Below are 23,759 nucleotides of genomic sequence, written 5' to 3' on the forward strand. Positions count from 1 at the left end.
TGCCGAAGTACCTACTATAAAAGAAACTGGTTTGACTCATCCTTAAAAAGCTCATAAAGAAGCCACTCATGCCGCAATATCGACATGAAAAAAATGTGTAACCGCTATCAAGCGGGATTTGTTACGCTTTGTTGTCTATCATCTATTTATACTCGATAATCCGGCAACCAGCTGTATGAGATAGAGCTTCGAATCGCATACACAATAAAACTCTGCCGCCAACTGGGCTGTAGAATCGGATGAAAGCATTTAAACATAATATTATTTCACATGCGTGTACGATTTTGTAAACAAACGAGACAGAGCGTAGGCGAATTGCGCAGATTATAATACCAGAAACTCGCACTTTAAGCTAATTACATTTCGTACTTTAATAATGTAATCTAAAAGAATATATTTTGCAAGACAAACAGATGAAGAAAGTTATGCAAGTAGGTACTTCTGTTAAAAATAAAATAGAGAAAAAAGTTACTACTGGCGAGATCTAACGTTCGAGGGTATATTCACACATATTCGGTTCATGGCTTTCTTGGGTCCGGGCCACGGGGACCATTTAACCCATTAATGACAATTGACATGCTATTAGTCCCTTATATAACTCAGGAAAATCGGCATCATTGCTTTCAGATTTAGTTCACAGTTTTAACAATAACAAAGCCTTAAGTCATCTGGGTGGCGTCAAAAGTAACTGTAACTACGAGTACTGATAAATCGTCCGTCACGTCGTTCCGGGCATGCGCTTGTACACTGTAGATCTGGAAGCGTCAGCCGCCATGTCCCCGTTAAGGCAATCAGCTGTGAGCGAATTCATTGAATTGTAGGTAAGGCTCATGCAAATAATGGTTTCCCGGCCCTGACGGGAACTGATAGGGCACTGACAGATATGTTTGTTGAGTCCTTTATGGCATTCCAAGGAAAGTGGTTCCATTCTATGAAATAATTTATCGATTGTTAAATGTTTATTAACAACAGAGGTATTTTTATTTATTTTATAATGACACTGCTAAGCCATGCAACGCCGCGTTACCAAGCTTTCTATTTTATTTATAAATAGCAAACTGAAGTGGCTTCGCACGGGTGCAATGTAGATACCAATGTGGGGTAGTTTCGGATGATTAATAATACAATACTGTAATACATCAATTTCATCTATTTCGTAAGATTTAGCCGCCGTTTGCAATGTAAGCGCACAAAAATAAGTTTGATGACATCACGATATAATTCTCTTCTAAATCTTTCAATTTATTTAAGTTTTATTCATGTTTTTACTACACATCAACCTTTCTTTTGAATCACTCTATTACTGAAAACTGCATCAAAATCGATTGATCAGTTTAAAAGGTCAAATTATACCATGTCGGGAGCGATGATGATGATTTATTTATGTAATGCTGTTTGAGCGCTGTTGTCTTATGTGTGGGAGGTCCTGAGTTCCGAATTACAAAATAGGAGGAGAATATTTTTTTTGTAACCAATATAAAAAAAAATCTTTTTCTTTGTGGTTCTTTTATCCTTCCTATCTTCTTACATCTTTTGAAGGTAGTTAGGAGATATGTATGGAAATCTTTCACCATTTGGTCAAGTTAAAATGATGATGAACCAAGGAAGGCTATCGAAACTACACAATAATAAGTATTGCACGAGTTGCGCTTCGATTATGGTTTCAAATGTTCTTCAGTAATTCTCTGCCTGCTGAAATCCGTGGAGTAATTCCCTTCCTATATTTAAGAGTCGTCTGAAGGACTACTACCACTCTTTGGGTTTATGAAGTTGTTGCTTTATTACTGTCTGTAAATTATGTGTTAAAATCTACTTTTATATATTATGTATATTTTATACTTATATATTACGTATATTTATTTCAATTATCTATGTATTAGTATCTATACACTTAGTATTTATGTATATATTACAACACTCTTGGCACTATCCCGTTCTCTTGCTCTAAGTCTTTTCTACAAAGGTTGCGTGTAAGAGATTGCTTGCAGCAATAAGGCCGCCTTTGCATGTCTACATTGTTTACTGTTTCATTAATGTTTCTTTTTCTATATGTATGTTATACGTGCAATAAAGTGTTTCTTCTTCTTCTTCTTCAAATGTCGGTAAGCCATTTATGCTCGTCATAATAAAGAAACTGATGGTGAAGTGGCAGAACTCCTCAACCATAAACGCCCTTCGCCTTCGGGAAAAGTAATAAATTGAAAGGTTATAAGCAGCTGACATTTGGATATAAAATGTGTAAATTTGTCACATGTGCCTGTAATTTCTCCAGCAACCACACTTTTTGCCAATAGCAGGTCTTTCCCTTGATGAAATCTGTCACAAAAAAGCTCTGCTGATACTTAGAAAAATAAAGCCGACAGAAGAAAGTTATTTAAAGTATTAAGAATAGTCGCTTCCGCTGTTCGTACGCTTAGATCTTTTAACTACGCAATGAATTTTAATGCAGTTTTCAGCAATAAATAGAACGATGTGAGAGGATTGTTTATATGCAGTAAACATGCATATAAACAAGTGGTTAGTGGAATTTGCACATTGTTTCTATTCTGTACTGTTTTATTCCATCCTTCTACTCCTCCATACCTAAAAGAGAGGTTCCAGTTTGTAGGACTCCCAGACGAACTTCGTTCTACGAGGAAGTTAATCTTGAAGCATGGTCACACATCCTCCTTCTTCAACGGTTAATTTTCGGTTCAGGCTATGAAAATATGGAACGCCCTACCGTTAGATATTCGTGAGGCACAATAGATTGGGACCTTCAAGAAACTAGTGAAGGATCATTGTCTGTCTCTTTCAGTGGAACATCCCTAAACCGAATCATTTTAAGTGTGTTATTTTAATTATTTCTGTATTTCATTTAAATCGAGGATGTTACATAGTGAGATAAGTATTTATGTTACATATATATATTCGTTATATATTTTATTTATATATTTGTGTAATGTTTAAATCTTTTTTATTGCACCACCTACCTCCTTTCTATGGTTTTTCCTTTTACGCCTTTGGTTGCCTGGAAGAATCTTTTTTTTTTTGGTGTACAATAAAAGTGTATTCATTCATTCATTCATTCATACATATGATAGTAGAGAAAAGCAAAGAAATTCAAAGATGTGATGTTGTTACGAGATCTATTAAATTAATGTACAGCGGAATTGTATTATTCATCCCTCCAAACTGCATCACTTAAGTATCTACATAGCACCCGATGAAAACCGGCGAGGGTAGTAGAATGTAAGACTAGGCCCACAGAATTAAGAACATATAGAAACCGTGTACAAACCTATTGTAATTACCACACACTCATTCGCTGGAGACAACTCCAAGGAATGAACCATTCTCGAGCGCTAATAAGACCATTTAACAAAAGGGCCGCCTCTGAGGCATTAGCACTCAACAGAAAAAACCTATGCATACTAGTGCGAGCGCTTACGGGGCACTGTGGGCTTAATAGACACATGTTCAACCTACAGCTACAGGAAACAGATCTATGTAGACTCTGTAAGGAGGCTGCGGAGACGCCGCTGCATTTGATCTGTTCCTCCCCGCGCTGATGCATAAACGCAGCACTCTTTTGGGGAAACACATAATGCAACCAGAGGATGCTAAATTTCTTCCAGCAAGGAAAGTGCTGCTTTTCCTGAAGGCGACCAACGCTTGCTGGGAGATCTAGACAGCGGCGTCACAATAGATCGTAGCCGGTCGACGTGTCACCAGGGACCAATCGAACCTGAGCCGCAAGCAGAAGAAGAAGAAGAACCGTGTACACGCCTAATATTGAAGCATCAAAAACCACTCCATTTTAGTAGTTTTTCTCGAACAAGCGGTTATTCACTTCATTCCATTTAGTAGTTGACAGTAACTAATTATTTTCCCTCCTGTTTTCTAAACGTAGTAGAATGTAAGACTAGACCCACAGAATTAAGAACATATAGAAACCGTGTATACGCCTAATATTGAAGCATCAAAAACCGCTCCATTTTAGTAGTGTTTCTCGAACAAGCGGTTAGTCACTTCATTCCATTTAGTAGTTGACAGTAACTAATGATTTTCCCTCGAATGTTCTAAACGTAATATATACGTAGGTCTAAAACTTTTTTGAACAGTTTTTGAGGACCTAGAACATTACGCGGGTTTGAAGTCAGACGTGTTTTCACTGTTTTTAGACACAATGAACTTCATGCAACAATGGCTGAATAAGGGTTCTGTTGGTCTTTAATTCTATGACTAGACCCAAAGGAGAAAGAGAGATGGAAATAAAAGTGCTTTATGAACTGGTCATCATAACTGTAACTGAAAATAACCTTTCCTGCTGGTGTTCATAAAAATGAGATTGATTTATGATTGGAGCATTTGTATTGGCTCTCACCCATTTTATTTTTCGTGCGTGTTATCTTCAATCGAGATACTAAAAATTCTATGACCGGATATTTTAATTTCAAAAACTCTTTTTCTACTTAGAGTACCTATTTGTACTAAGAGTGCAGGCGGCTTTGTACAAAGTGTATTTTCGGTGACAGTGTAGGAAATCTTGTGGGAAGATCTTAAACATTAGAGATACAATGGAGGTATCCACAAAAGAAAATACCATAAGAGGTTTGTATGAGAACATGGAGACATCGACAATATGCTAACTGAATATGGAGTTGATAGAAAATACCTACCTAATAATAAATTTCGGTACGACTCGGGAATCGAATCCAGGACATCGTGATCCGTAAACGAACATGCCAGCTTCTATATCAATAAAGCAGACTTTGCAGATATATTTTTAAGTTAATAAAAAAGAGCGATTGTCTTATATTACCTACACTACTTTTTTGTAACTATGTATGCATGTATCGTTTAGGAAGGAACATATAGGTGTAGGTATACGTTCCTTCATTTTGCTTTTTCCCCGAGATCTTAGCCAACGAATTGGATGATCTGTAATTAAATTATTAGTCTCCTCCAGAGTAACAGAGCCATTCATCTCAATGTAATAAATCAATGTCAATTTTTCGCCACTTGCAATTGCGATGAACTTTAAATACGGTTGGCATTGTGTGAAGGAAAAGTAATTTTGCTCATATTTTGACTTGAATAGGTGCCTAGCTTACTTGAAGACGTAGATTTTATCGTTTTGGCCGTTCCAAATCTAAATCTAAATAGTAGCTACATGATAAGACTATTTAATACTTGATGTGCCCTGCGGCTTCGCCCGCGTAATTTTGGGAGGCAGCGTACTGCTACAAAGTCTACACCTATAGTCATATATGAGATTTTTTCACAAACATTTTTTTATCTTACGTAATTTTTTTTTTCAATGAAAAGTATTCCTACTATATTATTTCTAATACCTCTAAGAATATGTATAAAAAGTTTCATGAAGATCGGTTTAGTTGTTATCGCGTGAAAGCGTAGCAAACAAACTTACATTCACATAATATAATATTAGTAGGGATGTAGTTTAGGACTGCACATCATGCGAGCACTATTTTCGGGTCGGTCGTGTAAAGACTGTGCACTTATGTAGCGTTCATACATTTTCGTATTATATGCTCACATAATTGTTATAACTAAATAACATAACTTAAAACTGAAGCTACGAGGGTTCCTGGTCTGAGGCCCACAATAAACTAAGCCGCGTAGTAATTTTTTTGTTATAACCATCTCGTAGTTAATTAAAATTATTTTTACTTTTTTTCTCGTTTAAGTAATCCTTAACGTTATTATAGGATTTTTCTATAATGCTTATAGAAACGTTTTATATATACTCTGAACATAGATACTCAAAGAATTCATTCGGTAATTTGTTATAAAATAGCATAAAACTTCCCTTGAATGAATTTATTTTTACTTCTAATATTCATATAGTTCAGTCCATTTCCTTCTTAAATTTGTTGTATTATTATATGTCTTATAAATCACCTGCAAGAGTAGCGGCAAGTAGGTAGGTATAGGTAACCTATCTTAGGTACCAACAAGCAGTCCAAGCCATCAGAACGCAAGGTGCAGTTTCCACTAACTGAACAAAATATCGAATAATTATCGAATAATGTCGATCACGTCATCTTTTATTTAAATGCTCTGTGAATCTTTGTTGTAATGTTTGTAAATACGGGATTCATAGAGTTAGAGATGGCTTAGCAGACGCAGAATGACACACCTACTAAGGTATAATTACATAAAAAGCTTTTTAGTAACTAAGTAAGTAAGTAAGACTAGTAACTTTACCTGGTCACTAAAAATCTTAGTCGGTACCTCGTAACTAGGAAAACCCACCAATTATCATCATCATCATATTAAAACGTCATCATCATCATATTAAAGCCTATTAAAACGTCTTATTGCTGAGCACAAGCCTCGTCTCTCATAGGAGAGATGAGAGAGATTTAGAGCATGGGCACATCACTCTGCTCTCATGCGGTTCGGTGGGTTTTTACAATAATCCATTGATATTAATCGCAACCGACGGCTCTCCGCGGCTCGGGGACTGAAATAGCCAACTTTCTAACACCGGGCTAGTAACAAAAAAATCTTTAATAGAAAATACATCGCACCTTATACAGAAATAATATTAAAGGATGTATGATGTAAGTATGTGTCATAAGGAATCACCCTTTAAAAATATTAAATCAAAAGAATCATATTTCATTACGCTTACAAACGAATTTATACGAATTTATGTTTAATTATGATAAAGTCTCAGAGACAGTATATAAATAAGGTACCTCTGAAGCCTGTGAAGTATTATTTTGCCCGACCCGGGATTCGAACTTTGACAACAACAAAAACCACGAGACAGTTGGCCTACGAGGTAGCCAGGCCAATGAAATAAATTAATAAGACTACGAGACTATTTTTCAATCGCCTAATAATCCTTACAACCAAATCGAATGGTTAAAAAGATAATCTGACTTATTGCACAAAATTGTCGGTACACAAATGCATCTTTATTACAGCAAGCTATCGATTACAAACAACCTTCTATCATGTCTAAAGCGATACTCTGGAGAAGGGAAAGTCTGATATTTATAGGTAATTTTGTATGTGTATTTGAACACGTACTTGCTGCCTGCCTATTTTCTCACCAAATTGTAGATTTGCGTAGGTCCGTATAGGTAACTAAATTAGCACTGCGCGGCGCCGTAATGCATCTTGACGAGTAATGTATTGCACTCATTGTACAATGATTAATAGATACCTACTTACGCACGACACGAACGTGTAATGAAATATGGGACCGACATAAGTATTTCAATGAAAACAAATTTGACCGACGAGGTTGAAATCCATAAAATAATTATGCATTCACATAATTTATCAAAATGATTTATTTATTTCCCGAAAAAGAAAAGCAAGAATACCTACGTAAAAATTCCAAGTAGCGTTTGTGTAAATAATAAACGGCTACACAGCAAACGGCTCGAAAGCGTACATTATTCGTGTTTAATGATACAGCAAACTCTGGTACCGAGGGCAAGGCGGGCGGGGCTTTTGCTTACACGTCGAGCTGCTTGTTTACGTTTTTCCTGACCACGTTTCCGACTAAAAATACGTTAGCATCCTGCCGTTTGAGGCTCACGCCATTGGCCAGCGCGAACGCAGGAAACCGGGGAAGACTTGCCGAATCGACCGCCGACCCCCCTCCGCCTCCGCACCTCCTCTTATTTTATGTGAAAGTATACGAAAGGCCATACTCGTAAAGCAGCAGAAATAACCCTGGACGCTGAAATCAGCAGACTCGCGGTCAGTCGTGTTGTGCGTCTCACAGTGTTAACTAGTGACATCAAACATGGTTCTGGACACAGAAGACTGGGTAGGTGAACATTTGGACCTAACAAAATAACAAATTAACTAACTTCAAACATATTTTTTAATCACAGACTTAAACAAGTCAAGTATACGCAGATTAATATCTACCCTGTTCCAGCATAAATAAATCTATGTAGAAAAAGTTCTACTTACTTGACAGAACACTATGTCTTTACGAGCTAACATGTTTTTAAATCCCGAGACGAGTCGATGATCTAGACGAGTTCGGTATACACAAATTAAGATCTGCCCTGCCCTGGCATAAACCAAACTACTTTGAAATCAAGTTGTACTTACTTGACGGAACACAGTTTTTATGGGCTAGTCACTGTTAAACTTTAATACTACTAGTACTACAGTGAGTAGACAGTGAATATAAATAGTAGAAAAAAAACTTTTGTTCAGCTTATACTCTACAGTCTTATACAAATTATACTCTACAATATGATAACTCAATGAAGTACTAATGGTCCACTTCCATTCGGAACTAATGAAAGCACAGAAATCTTCTTGGCTTGCAATAAGTTTTATTCTCAATCATATACACTTACTCATTGTTTTCATACAAATACCAAACATTCGATACACATAATTAATCTGCCAATATAGGAATATTAATGGTGTCCATAGTTTATAGATCATGAGTCTGAACATAACTTAGAGTTTATTAAAAAAAAATATAGTTAGTATTTAAATGTCCTCGTAGCGCTCAAAAGGTAATTAAATCAAAACTTCAATAAAAGGAAACTAATTATTCAAAAGAATTGATTCAAAGGAGCCTTTTTTACATTTTAGAGAGATAAAACTTAATTTAATAACACTATTTAAAACTCTCCGATGATGGTTTTTAGGATTAAACATATATAAAATATTGATTTCAGTGCATCAATCAATAAGGGCACATAAGTTGACATGTCGGCTTAAGCTCATCAAAGTTCTCAGATTTTTTAATGTTATAGAAATAACTTGGTATTTTACTACATCGTAAAAACTGTAAAATCTCTTAGGAATTTTACTGTGTACCTACTCTGCACGCGGCTCTGATTACTGAAAACATTCAGAAGCAATGATTTCGAATGTTTTTCCTAGAGTGATTTAATGTTATGTTTCTAAACACACGTAGGTACATAAATAGTTTTTATAGCCATTGCAGTTAAAATATATTTACAGCTTCTGGTTTTACTGAAATTTGGAAACTAATGTCTGCCTAATAATAGTCGTAGTTTTCTATTATAGTTCATATTACGGTATACTCTTCTTCTTTTAAAGCATAGCTTATTACTTATTTTTACACCGAAGTCAATAATATTATTGTAGATTTATTTAAAAAAAAAGGAAAAAGCCATAAAAACTAATGATAACGTGTTTTGTTATAATGTGGTATAGGTAGAAATATATAGCGTATTAGAATTAATTTTCATCACTACGAAAACTTCCTCTCACAAGACCGTGTAAATGCGTCCATGCGTCCAGCCAATGTGTCCAGCGGTGGCCGTTCATTGCCTAACTTCATGATGATGACTACAGGAAAAATTTAGGAGCTAGTCAGGAGCCATATGTTTATTTCAATAGCTAGTGAAGGTACTAAAATAAAAGCTGCGGTAGCTTTATAATTAGTAATCTATGACATGAAAAATTCCAGTAAACTATCTGTTACAGAAACCGTATTTTTATAATATAATAACAAAGAAAACATAACATAACAAATACGTATCGTGTTGATTAATATTTACTTGTAGGTACATAAATAACATAACTATAAATACGTGATATTGTACACCAGTCTTAGTACACGTAGGTATTTCGTATTAAAAACCTTTACTGCCCGCTTTCACTAAACATACGAATCACCTTAATCGGATGCCTTGTGATCATTTTTATTTTATTTAGAAAAAAAAGTTTCACGAACTCTTATGTGATGTCTAACGACGTTAGGCGCCGACTAAAGTTACGACACTTATTTAGCGGCTCGTAAATTTTAGGGGACCCGTAAACTGACACTTGACAGACGAAAAAAAATATTAGTTTTATTTAATAACCTTAAATCCATACGAAAAATGAAATATATTAAACGCATAGTAACCACACCTTGTGGCAAGAACCACAGACAAGTTAGGTTATATTATGGATTGCCTAGTGAAAATCGATTGGTTGACGTTAAATATATGCTAGGGAATCTCCTTTGATTAGGTACTACTTAAGAAGGCATTGCCGTGCTCGTCTTTAGTCAAAACGGGCACACATGTCCTTTAATTGAAACTTTTATAATTACATAGTTACTTAAAATTTTCAAGAATCTGATAACTTCTTATACGTACGTACTTCTAAACGACCACCAATAAATGGATTTGCTTGTAGTGTGGCGGACGCAATACCAATGGTTCTATTTTAGTTTCAATTGCACGTAAAATAAATTTATTACGTCCCAGTAACACTTGCCTGTACGAAAACTCGACTTTATGACCTACATACGGGCTTTATTTAGTTTTCATTGTAATTAAACTTTATGTTACCAGTTACCAGTATAATACATACACAAATGAGAAATATTTAGTAGGTACGCCGAATGCTGAATTTGTATTTTCATATTTTTATGGTTAGGTTACTATTATATTATGATTTCTATTAATTACACCACATCTTGTATGGCTTAAGGCTTTTTGCAGGTGGTTCGCGTTCGTGCCAATCTGCCATTCGTGCTAATTATTCCCGCCTTTTTCTTGTACACAATCGCAATTGCTATTTCGATTGCAGAAAAGTAATTAATTAAATTATATTATAATTAATCATACATAAGATGAACTTTGCCACGCTTACAATATGGTTTGATTTTTTTATTACATTAAGAATATATTTGGCTTACAAAGTAACATTAATATTTAAAAAAATATAAGCCGTCTAACTGTTCACTTATGGGCATGGTACCCAAAGTGCTGGCGCTATTGTCCATTTGAATTGCTAGACTTAGCCGTTGGGCTAAATAAGCGCCAGCTTTTGGGTCACCAGACGTCAAGACCAATTTTTGGGAACAGATGTTCATAATTTTTCTTGTGTTAGAAGACCATGGGCTCAGAGTTTGTATCCCAAATAAAAGGTTTGTAATATAAAATAGACTAGCTACATAAGAGTAGGCCCAAATTTGATCTCTACTTAACTTCACTCCTATATATTAATTCAGCAAACGAAAACCTTCCTCTTATTTTTGATAACTGTTTGTTATACTGACGTTTTTAAAGAGCCTGACCACCAACATCTGCTATAAATATGTGATACGTATGATGTTCATCCCAAACATGTAGGTCAACTCACGATAATCAAACGTAAAGGGCCCCATGCACGGGACGATCAGCCGCTTCGATTCAGTCGTAAAATAATCGTGATGATCCATAGCTTCGAAACGTCTCCTAACGTCCAACGGTCCTTCTTGCTACGTACACATTGCCACTGTAGCTTTCGCAACTCGTTCAACTATGTGGACCACTCTGAATTCAAATTCAAATTCATTTGAATTCAAATTCAAATTCAAATTCAAATTCAAATTCAAATTCAAATTCAAATTCAAATTCATTTATTTCAAGTAGGCCTACTTTATAAGCACTTTTGAAACGTCAAGTATGTATGTTTGTGTGACTCTACCACCGGTTCGGAAAGCAGATTCAACCGAGAAGAGCCGAATATAAAAATATCGACATCCTTCGCGTTAAATAATCTGAAACAACGGATCGTGCCATGTAAATAATCAATCGATGGTTAGTAAACAATCAATATAATCAAATTTTTACATGAAATCCTTCTGAGAGGCTCCAGCCGTGGCTAGTTACTGACAAAGACGTGCTACCAAGCGATTTAACGATCCGGTACGATGTGGCAAAGACACCTATTAGGGGTATGAATATAAATGCCATACTCCTAAGTGGTTGCCCGCTACTATCTTAAACTGCATACTTACGGCTTACTTGTAGTGGAATAAAATAAATATACAAATAATATTAACAGACTTTATAACAGCTTATTAAGGAAGAGTGGGAAAAGGATAGCACTACTAAATATAATCTTCAACCTGAAGATACACGATCAGATTGAGTAATAAATTCGTTCGTTAAAATAAATCTGTCACAGGACGATTTGTGTAAGTATAAAAATCTTATTTTGAGAATTTTGGAAGCCCCAAATCATACATACAAAAAAAACAGAATTTGAAAAATATCCACACCTTAGTAGCCTATTACTGGCCCGCTACAGGGCACGGGTCTCCTCCCATAGTGAAAAAGGTTTGTGTGGGTTAGTGGACTCCATGCCTTAGAGACCATTATAGAGAGGCATGCAGGTTTACTCGCGATGATTTCCTTCGCTGTTAAACCAAGTGACCCTCGAAAGTGATGCCGAAGTTCTAAACACTAGGTTATCATCGCTTTCCGTAGTTGCCTTATCAATCCAGAAACGCTATATAATTCTGGATTCGTGCTTACCTATCTTGAACTTTGAATCAGCTAAAAGTTTATATTTTAACCTAACAAATGACACTTATTTTGATTATGTAAATCATCAAGTTCTCGGCCCAACGATGTATAAAATATATATCCTATATATAAGTACACTACAACAATACACACATCGCCATCTAGTCCCTAAGTAAGCGTAGCTTGTGTTATGGGTGCTAAGATGACTAATTTAAATTTATTTATGAAATACATAAATACTTATAAAATACATATAAACACCCAGACACTGAAAACATTCAAATGCATCACACACACATTTTCCAGTTGTGGGCTGTAAGGAAGATCGTTCTCCTTAAGGGAGATTAATGGTAACCTTTACCGAGGTAGGCAGTGAATGTTATACAGATACCAAAAAAGTATTTTTTGCCTACCAGTCTATCTATAACACGCTGAAACTACTTAACAGTGTTGAATTCAACTTGATACATATAATATAAACACTTTGTCCACTACGAAGTGTTTATATTAAAGATATTTTTCAGCCCGAATACATAAAATAGATGAAACTTGTTGTTGATGTTACTCCGTAACTCCGTCATATCCGAATAGAGAAATTCTTTTTTACTGAAAATGTTGTAGGTAACATCAAAATTAATGAAAATCTTATGGATATAATTTGAGATAGAGGAAATTTCAATCGAAGCATATCCATCGCTAATTAATACATGCCAACATACCTACCACATAATATAAAGTCTTAAACGTTTTGCTGGCTACAAATGATTTTTGATTGGTTGTTTTAATTAATTACTCGCACATATTAGTATTATCCTTTCATAAAAAAATCGTTTACCAGATCCAGATCACGGAAATTTATATATTATTTCACATGAATATTACTTAAATATGTAGGTACGTGCCGACATAGATTAATAAATTAATGTTAAATGGATGACTTAAATTATTTTCATCTGTTTCAGGCTGATGAGCTCCCACCAGAACAAATCGCCGGTAAGTAATAACAATAAATCATAGGAAAGATAAAAAAATATTGCTTCATAATGTTTACCACACGAAAAAAAATCGCAAGCTCATTTTTGGCCTAAAGCCAAAAACACAATAGAGGACTGACTTCATAAATTTAACAGACACGGTCTCTGCGTAATAAATTCGTTCTTCCGAAATTCTGTGTGGGTTTTATTAATGGTACCAAAATAACTAAAAAACACAACTACAATGAGAAATATATTTTACGTAAAAATATTATTTTTCTTTGAACTCCGTAAACATATATTTTGTGTAGTAGTTAATTGATTTACACAATTAAATATAATATCTCTTTCTGGCCACTTTACATTCTGCATCTTTCGTGGGAGCTGACTCAGCTTTATAGAATGAAAAAGCGACATGGACACCGGTATGTTCCGGTGCCCATATCGCTTTTTCTTTGCAAATTCGTCGTTGTATGCATTTGATTCGTCGTTGATTAGGTACAAATCGTTACCTGTTAGCAACTGTTTTAGAAGTTACAGAAGAGGACTGATGTGAAAGATCGTAATAGTTAATATTGTAAAAATATAAATATTATTTTTACTACATTAACTTTTTTATTTACCAACCACAAGATCGACAAAGGTCAACTTAGTGTGATATGATAACTGATCTTATTAGAAGCTTCAAGCTCATATTTTCTAAACCAACTCTATCACCGTGGCAAAGATCTTAGGTAAGCCCATTGATCCTTGAATAAGTAGACATCTTATTATCTCACACCACTTGAAGTCTAGAATTCAGCCTATGTAGTCATGAAGATACGAATAGGTACGTACTATTAGTCTATTGTTATTATACTAATCTTAATTATCTAACGGCTGGAAACAGCTCTTTGCTCTCATAAGAGAAAGGGATACAGAGCTAAAAAACATAACTGGGCTCCAACGCCTGTAGGAAGGCTGAGGTAACTAACCCTAACTCTAGTTCTCTAGCAGACTGAGACCGTTTCAAGAGATGACTAATGGCTTCGAAACGAGGAGGCTAACAATGGGCCTGATAAAAAGGCTCACAGCCAATCAGCGGGCAATGAAGTAAGCTCAGAGTATCTCTGTTACTAAAACTGAGGACATCTGAAGAAGGACCAGTTTTACTGGCATACTGAAAGGGTTGCGAAGCTAAAATGGCAATGGGCAAAGCGGTGATAGAACTGATGGACTTATGGTCCTGCGGTTCTGAATCGGCGATCTTGCACTATACGCCATATACGCCATTAGGTGGACAGACGCAATCAAACGTTCAGAAGGGATGGCAGTAGTTGGAAACACACGGCACAAAACCGTGGGGTTCATACATAATATCAACGTCCAGTAATGGACGTCTATCTGTTGAAATGATGATGTCTGAAAACAATGGAAACCATGGGCTAGAGTTCCCTTCGAATGAAATTTGAACGTCCTACATTTAATTAAGAACTAGAGCAAATATTGCTTAGGAAGACCTAACGATGGTTTTAGCCAGTCATTTGACAGTTTTAACAAACCTGTAGAATTACTGTATCACAATGACATCTAAAATTGTAGAATAGATTTGAAAAAGAAACGATGTGTGACAGCAAACGTATTTTTTGTTTCGAAAACAATCTTTTATCATCATTAAAGCGCTGTCAGTGTGATTTGTGAAGAACAGAAAAACACTGAAACTTAATTCCCCTGTCGAAAACTGAAGTGTGGAGAAAGCGCAGGAGGAAGCTACAGATGTCGCGTAGCCGAGTGACGTATACGAGTGTTGTTGCCCTTTTGAAAATAAAAACTTCCAAGCTCACTTCATTCACGCGGCGAGGTTTCTGTGCGTGGTTGACAGTCCCATTTTTTTTTTTAACTTATTGCGAGAGACTTATTGCGGGGTTATTTAAGTAGTAATAGTAGCATTATTTTTACTTTTCCTTATAAAACTGATGAGGTATTTTCTTAATTCCCTTTATATTTGTGAACGCATCTGAAACTGCCAGTCCTTTTATATATTTTAGCATTACCCTATCATTAAATGCGGGTGATTTTGAACAGAACAAGCAAAAAAATTTTACATAGGCTTATTTAATCACTGAAAACCACTTTAAAATTAGTTTTGTCATTCTAATTAACATGCAAAAAACATAAAACAAAGATACGAAAATTCTGGAACCCTTATAGTATTTTTCATAACTGTTCCTTCGCTAAGAAATAAATTTCTTTTTAATATATGATATTAATTTATTAAAAATGCTACACACTGCATCTATTTCTAGAAAGTAGTCATTCATGATATTTATCAACCAATGGTAGGCACAGCTTGTCTATGTTTCAGTAGGTATACCTGTACATGTAATTATAATTAAGCAGGTGAAATTGTTTCATTATTAACCAATGCATCAACAAGATAAATGCGTTACAAGTTCAATTATCAAAACCAACATTCTTTTAACTTCTGATATAGTTTTTTTATCAACATTAATGACCCGCATCAGCACTAATGTTTATTAATAAAAAAACCTGGTGGCCGAAGTACGGACGTGCCCAACGGGCCGTGGCAACATGCTTGGAATAACGCCAATGTTCCGTGGAAGTATTGCGCTCTATCGTCTTTGTTCAAACCAATATCCAGCTTTTCAAGTGTAGCCAGGATAAAATGTTCACACTGTTGTATGCTATTTTTAAGTAGCATCATGACCATTCAATGACACGCATGTATTTGATTTAGGACAATAAAATCTTAGGTAGAGTATTTTTAAACCAGTACTTAATTACAACGTTTAAACTATGATAGAGTTCGCAAGGATGTAACTACTTAATGATTTTCTACGTACAGTAAATAAAAAACATGCGGGGCAGCTTTTTTTTACTGCACGTAGTAAACTGCCGATAGAAGTGATAACTAATTTAATGTACAGACATACACAGTATACAGTTAGTGACGTAAAACGAGAGTTTCATATAGCTTATGGAAAGAGTTCAGTAAAGACGACGTGAGTTCCATGATTTTATTTCATTCAACAAGTGCTCAATTCGCCTAAAGAAGTTTTCACTTCTAAAATATTCCCACTTCTTTATTCATTTCAAATAATAAACACCATCTCCTATAGGTACCCACTACAGGGTCTTCTTTCAGAAGAGAGAAAGCTGAGTACCTCGTGCTGATTGCGGATTGGTAGACTTTACACGCCATAAAGAACATAATGGAGAACTTTCAGACATGCAGGTTTCCTCGCCATGTTTTCCTATACCTCGTGGTTAACGCTTTGGCCTTCCTTTCGGGGCGTCGCGTCGCATCGTCGCGTGTCGGTTCGGGTTAGATTCCCGTCACGCACTTCTAACTTTTCGGAATTATATGCGTTTTAAATATTTACCACTTTCTTTAACCGGAATAATAGATATAAAACCTTTAAGCTTTTAAGTTGTACAATGAGCAGCTTTAACGCAAGTATATTATCTCTGTACAGGCAATCATGTTGCGTAGGAAATGATACCCAGTGACAACAGGTTTCATTATAAGTATGAAATATTGTGCCAGATAATTATTTAAAATATATCAATGACCGAACACCTTCACCTTTTTACTTTTTCTTGTTATAATTTATTTTGAAACATACCACAGCAGTCCTTTAGGATTTCGAAAACTATATTTTCCGTTCTGTACAAAACTGTCACAAACCGTAAAGTCGTTTCAGTGGTTCTATACTAATAGTAATTTCATTAAAAGCCCTGCAAGAATTTATCTCCTGTCAGATTACATGCTACATTTCAATACGCACATAATATTTTATGTAAGTACTTGATTTAATCTCAAACTATGTGCTAATGTATCATAATTCATAGCTCTTCAATTGAAGAAATTGTGTCGGAGCCAAATGTGTAAATTGCCACTCAATCAAAATGCATTGATATTGGCAAAGCACTTTAACATTGCATAGGTGATTTATTTTTACTGAATTTACAATTTTTTTTGACATGACATGACATGAAATAATCTATAATGTATTAGTAGTGGCAGGAATCCTAGTGCATGTATAAGTTGAATTAATGAACTATAAAGATTATGTCGATGCCATGGTTCTAGTAACTTCTATAACTATAAAAGTTGGAATGACAAGCTAGAACTAACCATATTTAAACAATATGGAATTATTTAAGAAACCCCTTCATTGCTATCGGAGGTGAAAAACGATGGAACAGATGCTGGAACAGCCTTCAAAATAAATTCGAAATTTCTTTATTCATCTAGGCCTATCACAGGCACTTCTGAAGCGTTCATACATATATGTTTAGATAATTGTAAGTGGATGGTGATAACTTCGATCGTCAACTTAAACCTAAAGCTACGATGGTTCCAAACTCGCCCTGGTCTAAGAGTGCACAACAAACATAGCCGGGTGGGTGTATATAATCAAACAGAATAAATTTTTCCTTATGAAGTTGGTTTTTAAAACCTTTCATTTTAATTAATAGATTATAGCACTCAACACAACAAAGTGATGACGCGAGGTCTTAGGTAGTAGCGGGCTAGCCAGTTAGTAGCGGGTTAAGGCAATTATATTAAACTCATACTTCTAACTTTTACTGCACCGCTTATATCATTTTTCACAGATGGTTCATACATGAAAAAAAACCTTATTAAATTTGTTTGTAAGGCGCAACTTGACTCTTGTTTTCTAATTGATACCCGCATAACCGTTAAAAAGACAGCAGTAAAAGACTACAAGTACTGAAATTTTAGAGCTTCCTAAAACGAATACAGGAAATTTTTAACTCGTTTTTTTTGTACGTACAAATAATAGGTAGACTTACAATTTATAGTAACCCATGTGTGCATCAATATCTTTGATGTTTTCTCCGTTGTTTCTCGGCCGATTAGCGTTTCGCATACATTTTTTTTAAATTCGATTTTTCGATTATTCCGTAATTTCTTAGGACACTTTACAATCAAAAATTTTATTTTACTTTGTAATATTATATGTATTAGGTTTTGGTAGTCAGTTTTCAGAAAACAATTTTTATTTTTATTGACGTCATAACATAGGTAAACGCTTAGGGCACTGAAGCTCTCTCGATCTTTCGTTTTCGCAGCTGTTCTGTGATAATTTGCCAACTAAACAGTTTTAAAAACACATTTTTTATTTTCGCCAGCATCGTCGCGCTGTTAATTTTGATCAAGATGTCTTGGCAGTTGTCTCAAAGACCCATGTGCTTTATTGCCTTTTTTCCTGGATTTTAGCTGTTTATTAATTATCTACCCACGACCTTTTCGTGCTCTTATGAAATGAAAACAATCTGCGTCCACTTTTACCATCATGCATTTCAGCGATATTATCTTAAAGCTCGAAGCAAAGAAGTTTGTCGGGTAATTGGTGCTCTTTCCTTGAAATGGTTTATTTCAAGGAAAGAAAGAAATATTAATGGACTTAAATTGTCGGTTAAATTTATATAAGTCCCACCAACCAAATGAAAGTTTACTAACTTTAATAACTTTTTGGTTAAAATACCTCCCTTTTTTCCCATTTTTAGGCTTCCGTTACCCTAAACCTGATTTTGGGAGGCACATTGGCACAAAAAAATTGTCTTTACTTCTTACTATTTTAATTCCAAGCTTGAAAATAAAACCTTTTTTACTCATCTGTATTATTCTAAAAATACAAATTCTCATAATATTAATAGTAAGTACTTTTGTACTATACTAGATTCTGGGTTGAGTAAAATAATATATAATCACTACGTCATTTAATACGAATCAGCTGCTTAAAACTTGAAAAATGTGTTCACCGATTTATCTTTCATCTCCGTCGTTATAACTTTGAAAGAGTTTATTTCTGGGAACTACATTTTGATTATTTTATATTTACGTAAAATGACGCACGTTCTGAAATACAGCACAGGCAGGCAAATTGCTATGAAATTTTATTACATTGCGGCCGTCATTCGCCAGCACATAATTATAATAAGTTGTCATGTAATATAACTCACGTTTCGTATTCGTTTTAAATTCCCTTTAATGTCATAAGTGGGACGCAGGTTTCATACATATTTTTGTAATTTATTCCGTCAGCTGGCGGGACATTTAAATAGGTTAAAAGCAAAGCACAGAATGTGATTCAGGGAGTTATCTATACTTGGAGTGGGATCGTCATTAAATCAGCTATGAAATTAACCTTTATAGTACATAGCTCAACGAGTTGCGAGATGCTAAAGTAACAACTGGACTGAAGGTCTCTCTCAACGGGAATGCCATAATCACCACGCTGGGCATACGGTTTGGAGGTTGCTGTCCGTTCTCTGTTATATTCTCTTAGTCGCCTCCTACGACACCAGCGGGAACAGGAGGGGTGGTGACAACTGTATTCTGATCTGCCGGAAAAATTATGCCAATATAACAATGCCGTAATGAAAAATAAATCATGCAATTCGGCTATTAAAAAAGAGTAAGCAATGTTTACCCAAGTCAGTAACTGGACTGGACTTCGGGGATTCAAACAACCGATAAAAAATTGGATCCTAAAATACTTTAGCAACCCCGTACTAGAAATCGCGATGTTGCTTGGAAAACCCGTATTAGGTGGGTAAACGATTTTAGAGAGAGAGAGAGAGAGAGAAGAGAGAGCTGCATGAGGTCGCTGGACACAAAAATCGCAAGACTGAGAAAGACCTATGTCCAGCTTTGAACTTTCCTTGATTGAACTGATGATTATGATGTCTGATAGTATCGTGACTCTTGAGTGAGGTATTCAATTAATCCGAAGTCTCTGCAAACATCACTTTTTACCTTATATCGAGCTTCCATTTGTTGGTAAACATCTTGTATCACAACCTTTGGTTATTTTTTGCTTATCGTATACGATAGTAACATATTAAATCAATGTTACCGTAGGTATAACATTTCGTTCATCGTATTTTTCATTTCTGAATCTGCTCTAGTCTGGCCAGGTGAGATTGTAGTCAAGGTTTAAGTTGTAGTGGGGTAAGAAACTTATGTGTTTAGCACCAATCTTGAAGAGGGACACATATTGGTTAGATTCCGTAAACGGGCATAGGATACTTTTAGTCTATTCAGAAAACGACTTGAATGCATAATGCTTATATATGCTTTTATAATCTGAAAGGTAATTTTGGACCTGCCAATGCATAAGTTTAAACTATGTGTTGAAACACATTTAATAAATCGTGGTTACTATACGATTGATGAATTTCTTAATGACAAGGCACGTGTTTGTTGGTAGATTATCCTATGCCGTTTTATCAGACGATCAGAGATAAAAAATAAAATGCTACATCGTCCCTGCAGAGGATTGAACCAGGGACCCACTTACCGGTCAAGTTTGTTGTGGGCTTCTTCTTAGACTAGAGCGCGTTACCCTGGTAGCTTTACTTTTAAGTTTACAAATATAGTTATCGCCATCAACTCACTTCTCTGTACATATTTTTCATATAATGTACGCATCTATGTGCCTATTTAAAACAATGAATATTTGACTTTGACTTATAAGACAGTGCCCACCACTGTGAAAGGGAGGTCGTCAAAAATTAAGATCGTGATAATGATATATTCAAATCCTTTCAGTAATTCAACCGTCTCAAAAATACAGTCCAACAGGCATGTAGTTTTAGGTAGTCTCTACATCCGAGATATCGATCCATCAATTTTTGAAATACCCATTTTTCTAACAATAATTTCTCCCCAATTATAAGAGATATAGAAGTATAAAAGCGGCTATAGCCCAGTGGGTAAGATTTCGACTTCACTTTGGAGGGGCCGAGTTCAAATCCCAGCACGCACCTCAATTTTTTTTAAGTTACGTGCGTTTTAAGCAATTAAAATATCACTTGCTTCAACGGTGAAGGAAAACATCGTGAGGAAACCTGAGAGTTCTCCATAATGTTCTCAAAGGTGTGTGGAGTCCACCAATCCGCAATGGGCCAGCGTGGTGGACTAACCCTTCTCATTGTAGCAGGAGACCCATGCTTTGTAGTGGGCCGGCAATGGGTTGATATGATGATGAAGAAATATAGATAGATATAAACATAAATAGGTACAGGTATTCTCACCGATAAAAAAATTAAATGATCATTTGTTTTAAAAAAATGTGCGTTATAACGTATACCACACACTGGGTCAAGCCGGCCGCGCGATGCACTACACAGCTGCACCGAAATAGCTGCATTGCACAACATATTCGCACTGCATCTAGGAGCATTGAACTGTTGTCCTAATCTTGCCGTAGCCGCTCGTACGATCAGTGCGACTGTTCTAATTACTAGTGAAACACAGGAAAAGGGGCAGTACCTTTAACTTGAGCATTTAATTTGCAAAAAACCACGCATTTAGTACTGCATTAATTTTTAACCGTGCCATGAGTGGGCTCAACGTTGAGGGTATAATATGTGCCTAATCAAAATTTCTAAAAATTCGTTAAATTACGTAACTTTTGAGCAGAGATAATTAATTGTTGCCGTTTGTTCCAGTCCTCCGCAAAGCGTTCGATGGCTTCGACCACAACCGCTCGGGCAGTATCCCATGTGACTTCGTCGCTGACATTCTGCGAATGATGGGCCAGCCCTTCAACAAGAAGATTCTAGAAGAACTCATCGAGGAAGTTGACGCCGACAGTAAGTACCACAATTGTTGCATGAAAATTGTTCCTAAATTGATTGTAGTAATAAAGATTTATTTTATAAGTTCAACTGGGGGTTTTATCAGTAATAAAACATTTTTTCAGAATCCGGTCGTCTGGAATTCCCTGAATTCGTCACTCTTGCTGCCAAGTTTATCGTTGAGGAAGACGCTGAGGCTATGCAGAAAGAACTCAGAGAAGCCTTTAGATTATACGATAAGGAAGGTGAGTTGTGGAGGTGCTCTTTTGTTTATTAACACTGATGATAACTAAGTTTCATGTGAACCCAATCGAATTTTTATAAGCAAAAACGGAACGATTAATGGATGGACTACACAACAACACAAAAATACAGTTCATAATGTCGAAGATGATTAAAAACCATATAAAACCAATATTAATAAAGTGTTTTTGCTATCAAAAAAAACGTATAGAATAAAGAAAACTCTTTCAAAATAGGAGAAGGTTGTCAATTCATTCTGCTTTAATTATGAATACGTACATTTTCAGCCTTATAGCGCCCCACTGCTGGGCACAGGTTTCTGCTTACAGTTCGGAGGTTTTATAGCATAGGCCCACTATGCTGCTCGAGGATAGAAATATTATGTTTATATTATGAATGAGATGACTTCTATTATTACAGGCAATGGTTACATTCCTACGTCAAGCTTGCGCGAAATTCTCCGTGAGCTAGACGAGCAACTGACGGATGATGAGCTGGATGGCATCATTCAGGAAATCGACACAGACGGCAGCGGAACAGTAGATTTCGATGGTGAGTTTGCCTAATGAAGTGCATATCCCAAATAATGTTAGGTATAATGTTCTGAGGTTTATTCCATCCTTCACATTTTAAGTCATAATATATGATAAACCTACGTTTATTGGTTAGGTACAAGCATAATCTTATATAACTCATTCGTTTAATTTAATGAATCAATTCTGAAGTGGACTAATATTTTAATGAAGAGTTATGAAAATTGATAAAGAGTTCTAGATTAATCTGAAAATTGGATTAAAACTATGACGGTGACGTGCTCCGCATAAAAAAATCGTCAATTTGTATGATTCCTACTGGAAAAGTATGAACCAGGCTTAAAATCATATAAACGCGACTGGTATAAAATAGTTAAATTCATATTTAGATATGATTTTGTCCGACAGACAGTATTACGAAAATATATGTGTAAGTTTTTAAGATACTATCATTTCACCATAATATGACCTAAATGCAAAAAAAAACCAGTAATATATTTCCAGAAAATACGTCACATTGATTCAATAAAACTGGTTAGAATCACGTACGTGTCCTCCCTAGCAATAAATCATTGAGTCATGGTTGCACCACACAAAAGTCTATGCACAATGCTAAAAATAGCAAAAAGCTAAGGTTTTTAACTTTCTGATGAGTAATATTTCTTTTCAGAGTTCATGGAGATGATGACTGGGGAATAAGTATAATCTCAACAATATCTCAACGCTTTTTGTACTTTAATAAATTTAAGGTTATTTATACTTCATACACTTTGGTACTTCAACCTTTCGAGCCTTGGAATTATTGAACGAAAAAGCATACAATTAAAAATAGGTAAACTTTAAAGTATTCGTAAATGTATGTAATTGTAAAAAATAATCCCTTGTTCTCGTATAATTGATGTGTGTGGCTGAGTAATGTTTATATCTACTTTATTAATAAATCTTTTACAATATTTAGCGTTTACTTTTGCATCCTTAATTTCCTATATGTTTGCATAAATTACAGGTTTCTTTAAGCAGACGTTCCGATATGCCTACTTGTCCATGCTAATGACAATTAAGTCAAGAATGCACATGTTCTAGAAGTCTAAGAGCAAAACATGTGTAGCCTCATAATGGTAAATCATCAAAATAACACA

At 35.4% G+C, this 23,759-nt stretch overlaps 1 protein-coding gene across 2 annotated transcripts; it reads left to right on the forward strand.

Annotated features, from left to right (window-relative positions):
- The first annotated feature begins 7,649 nt into the window (after positions 1-7,649).
- LOC120624410 (troponin C, isoallergen Bla g 6.0301-like) lies at positions 7,650-23,573 on the forward strand. Of its 2 annotated transcripts, XM_039890937.1 has the most exons (6): positions 7,650-7,798; positions 13,217-13,247; positions 21,716-21,859; positions 21,970-22,089; positions 22,508-22,639; positions 23,291-23,573. In XM_039890937.1, exons 1-6 carry the CDS (start codon positions 7,775-7,777, stop codon positions 23,317-23,319), a joined length of 480 nt encoding a protein of 159 aa, XP_039746871.1. In that variant the 5' UTR covers positions 7,650-7,774; the 3' UTR covers positions 23,320-23,573. The 2 variants fall into 2 exon arrangements, with proteins under 2 accessions (XP_039746871.1, XP_039746872.1); XM_039890938.1 differs by lacking the exons at positions 7,650-7,798; positions 13,217-13,247 and adding an exon at positions 21,480-21,625.
- Positions 23,574-23,759: the final 186 nt, after the last annotated feature.

Source organism: Pararge aegeria, chromosome 6 (genome assembly GCF_905163445.1).
Source record: "Pararge aegeria chromosome 6, ilParAegt1.1, whole genome shotgun sequence".
NCBI lineage: Eukaryota > Metazoa > Arthropoda > Insecta > Lepidoptera > Nymphalidae > Pararge > Pararge aegeria.

What these genes read in the sequence shown, in the direction of transcription:
- LOC120624410 (XM_039890937.1), top strand. Translation starts at nt 7,775, where the DNA reads ATGGTTCTGGACACAGAAGACTGG. An exon ending in TTCTGGACACAGAAGACTGG is followed by an intron (nt 7,799 to 13,216) that starts GTAGGTGAACAT and finishes CATCTGTTTCAG; the next exon opens with GCTGATGAGCTCCCACCAGA. An exon ending in CGGAACAGTAGATTTCGATG is followed by an intron (nt 22,640 to 23,290) that starts GTGAGTTTGCCT and finishes ATTTCTTTTCAG; the next exon opens with AGTTCATGGAGATGATGACT.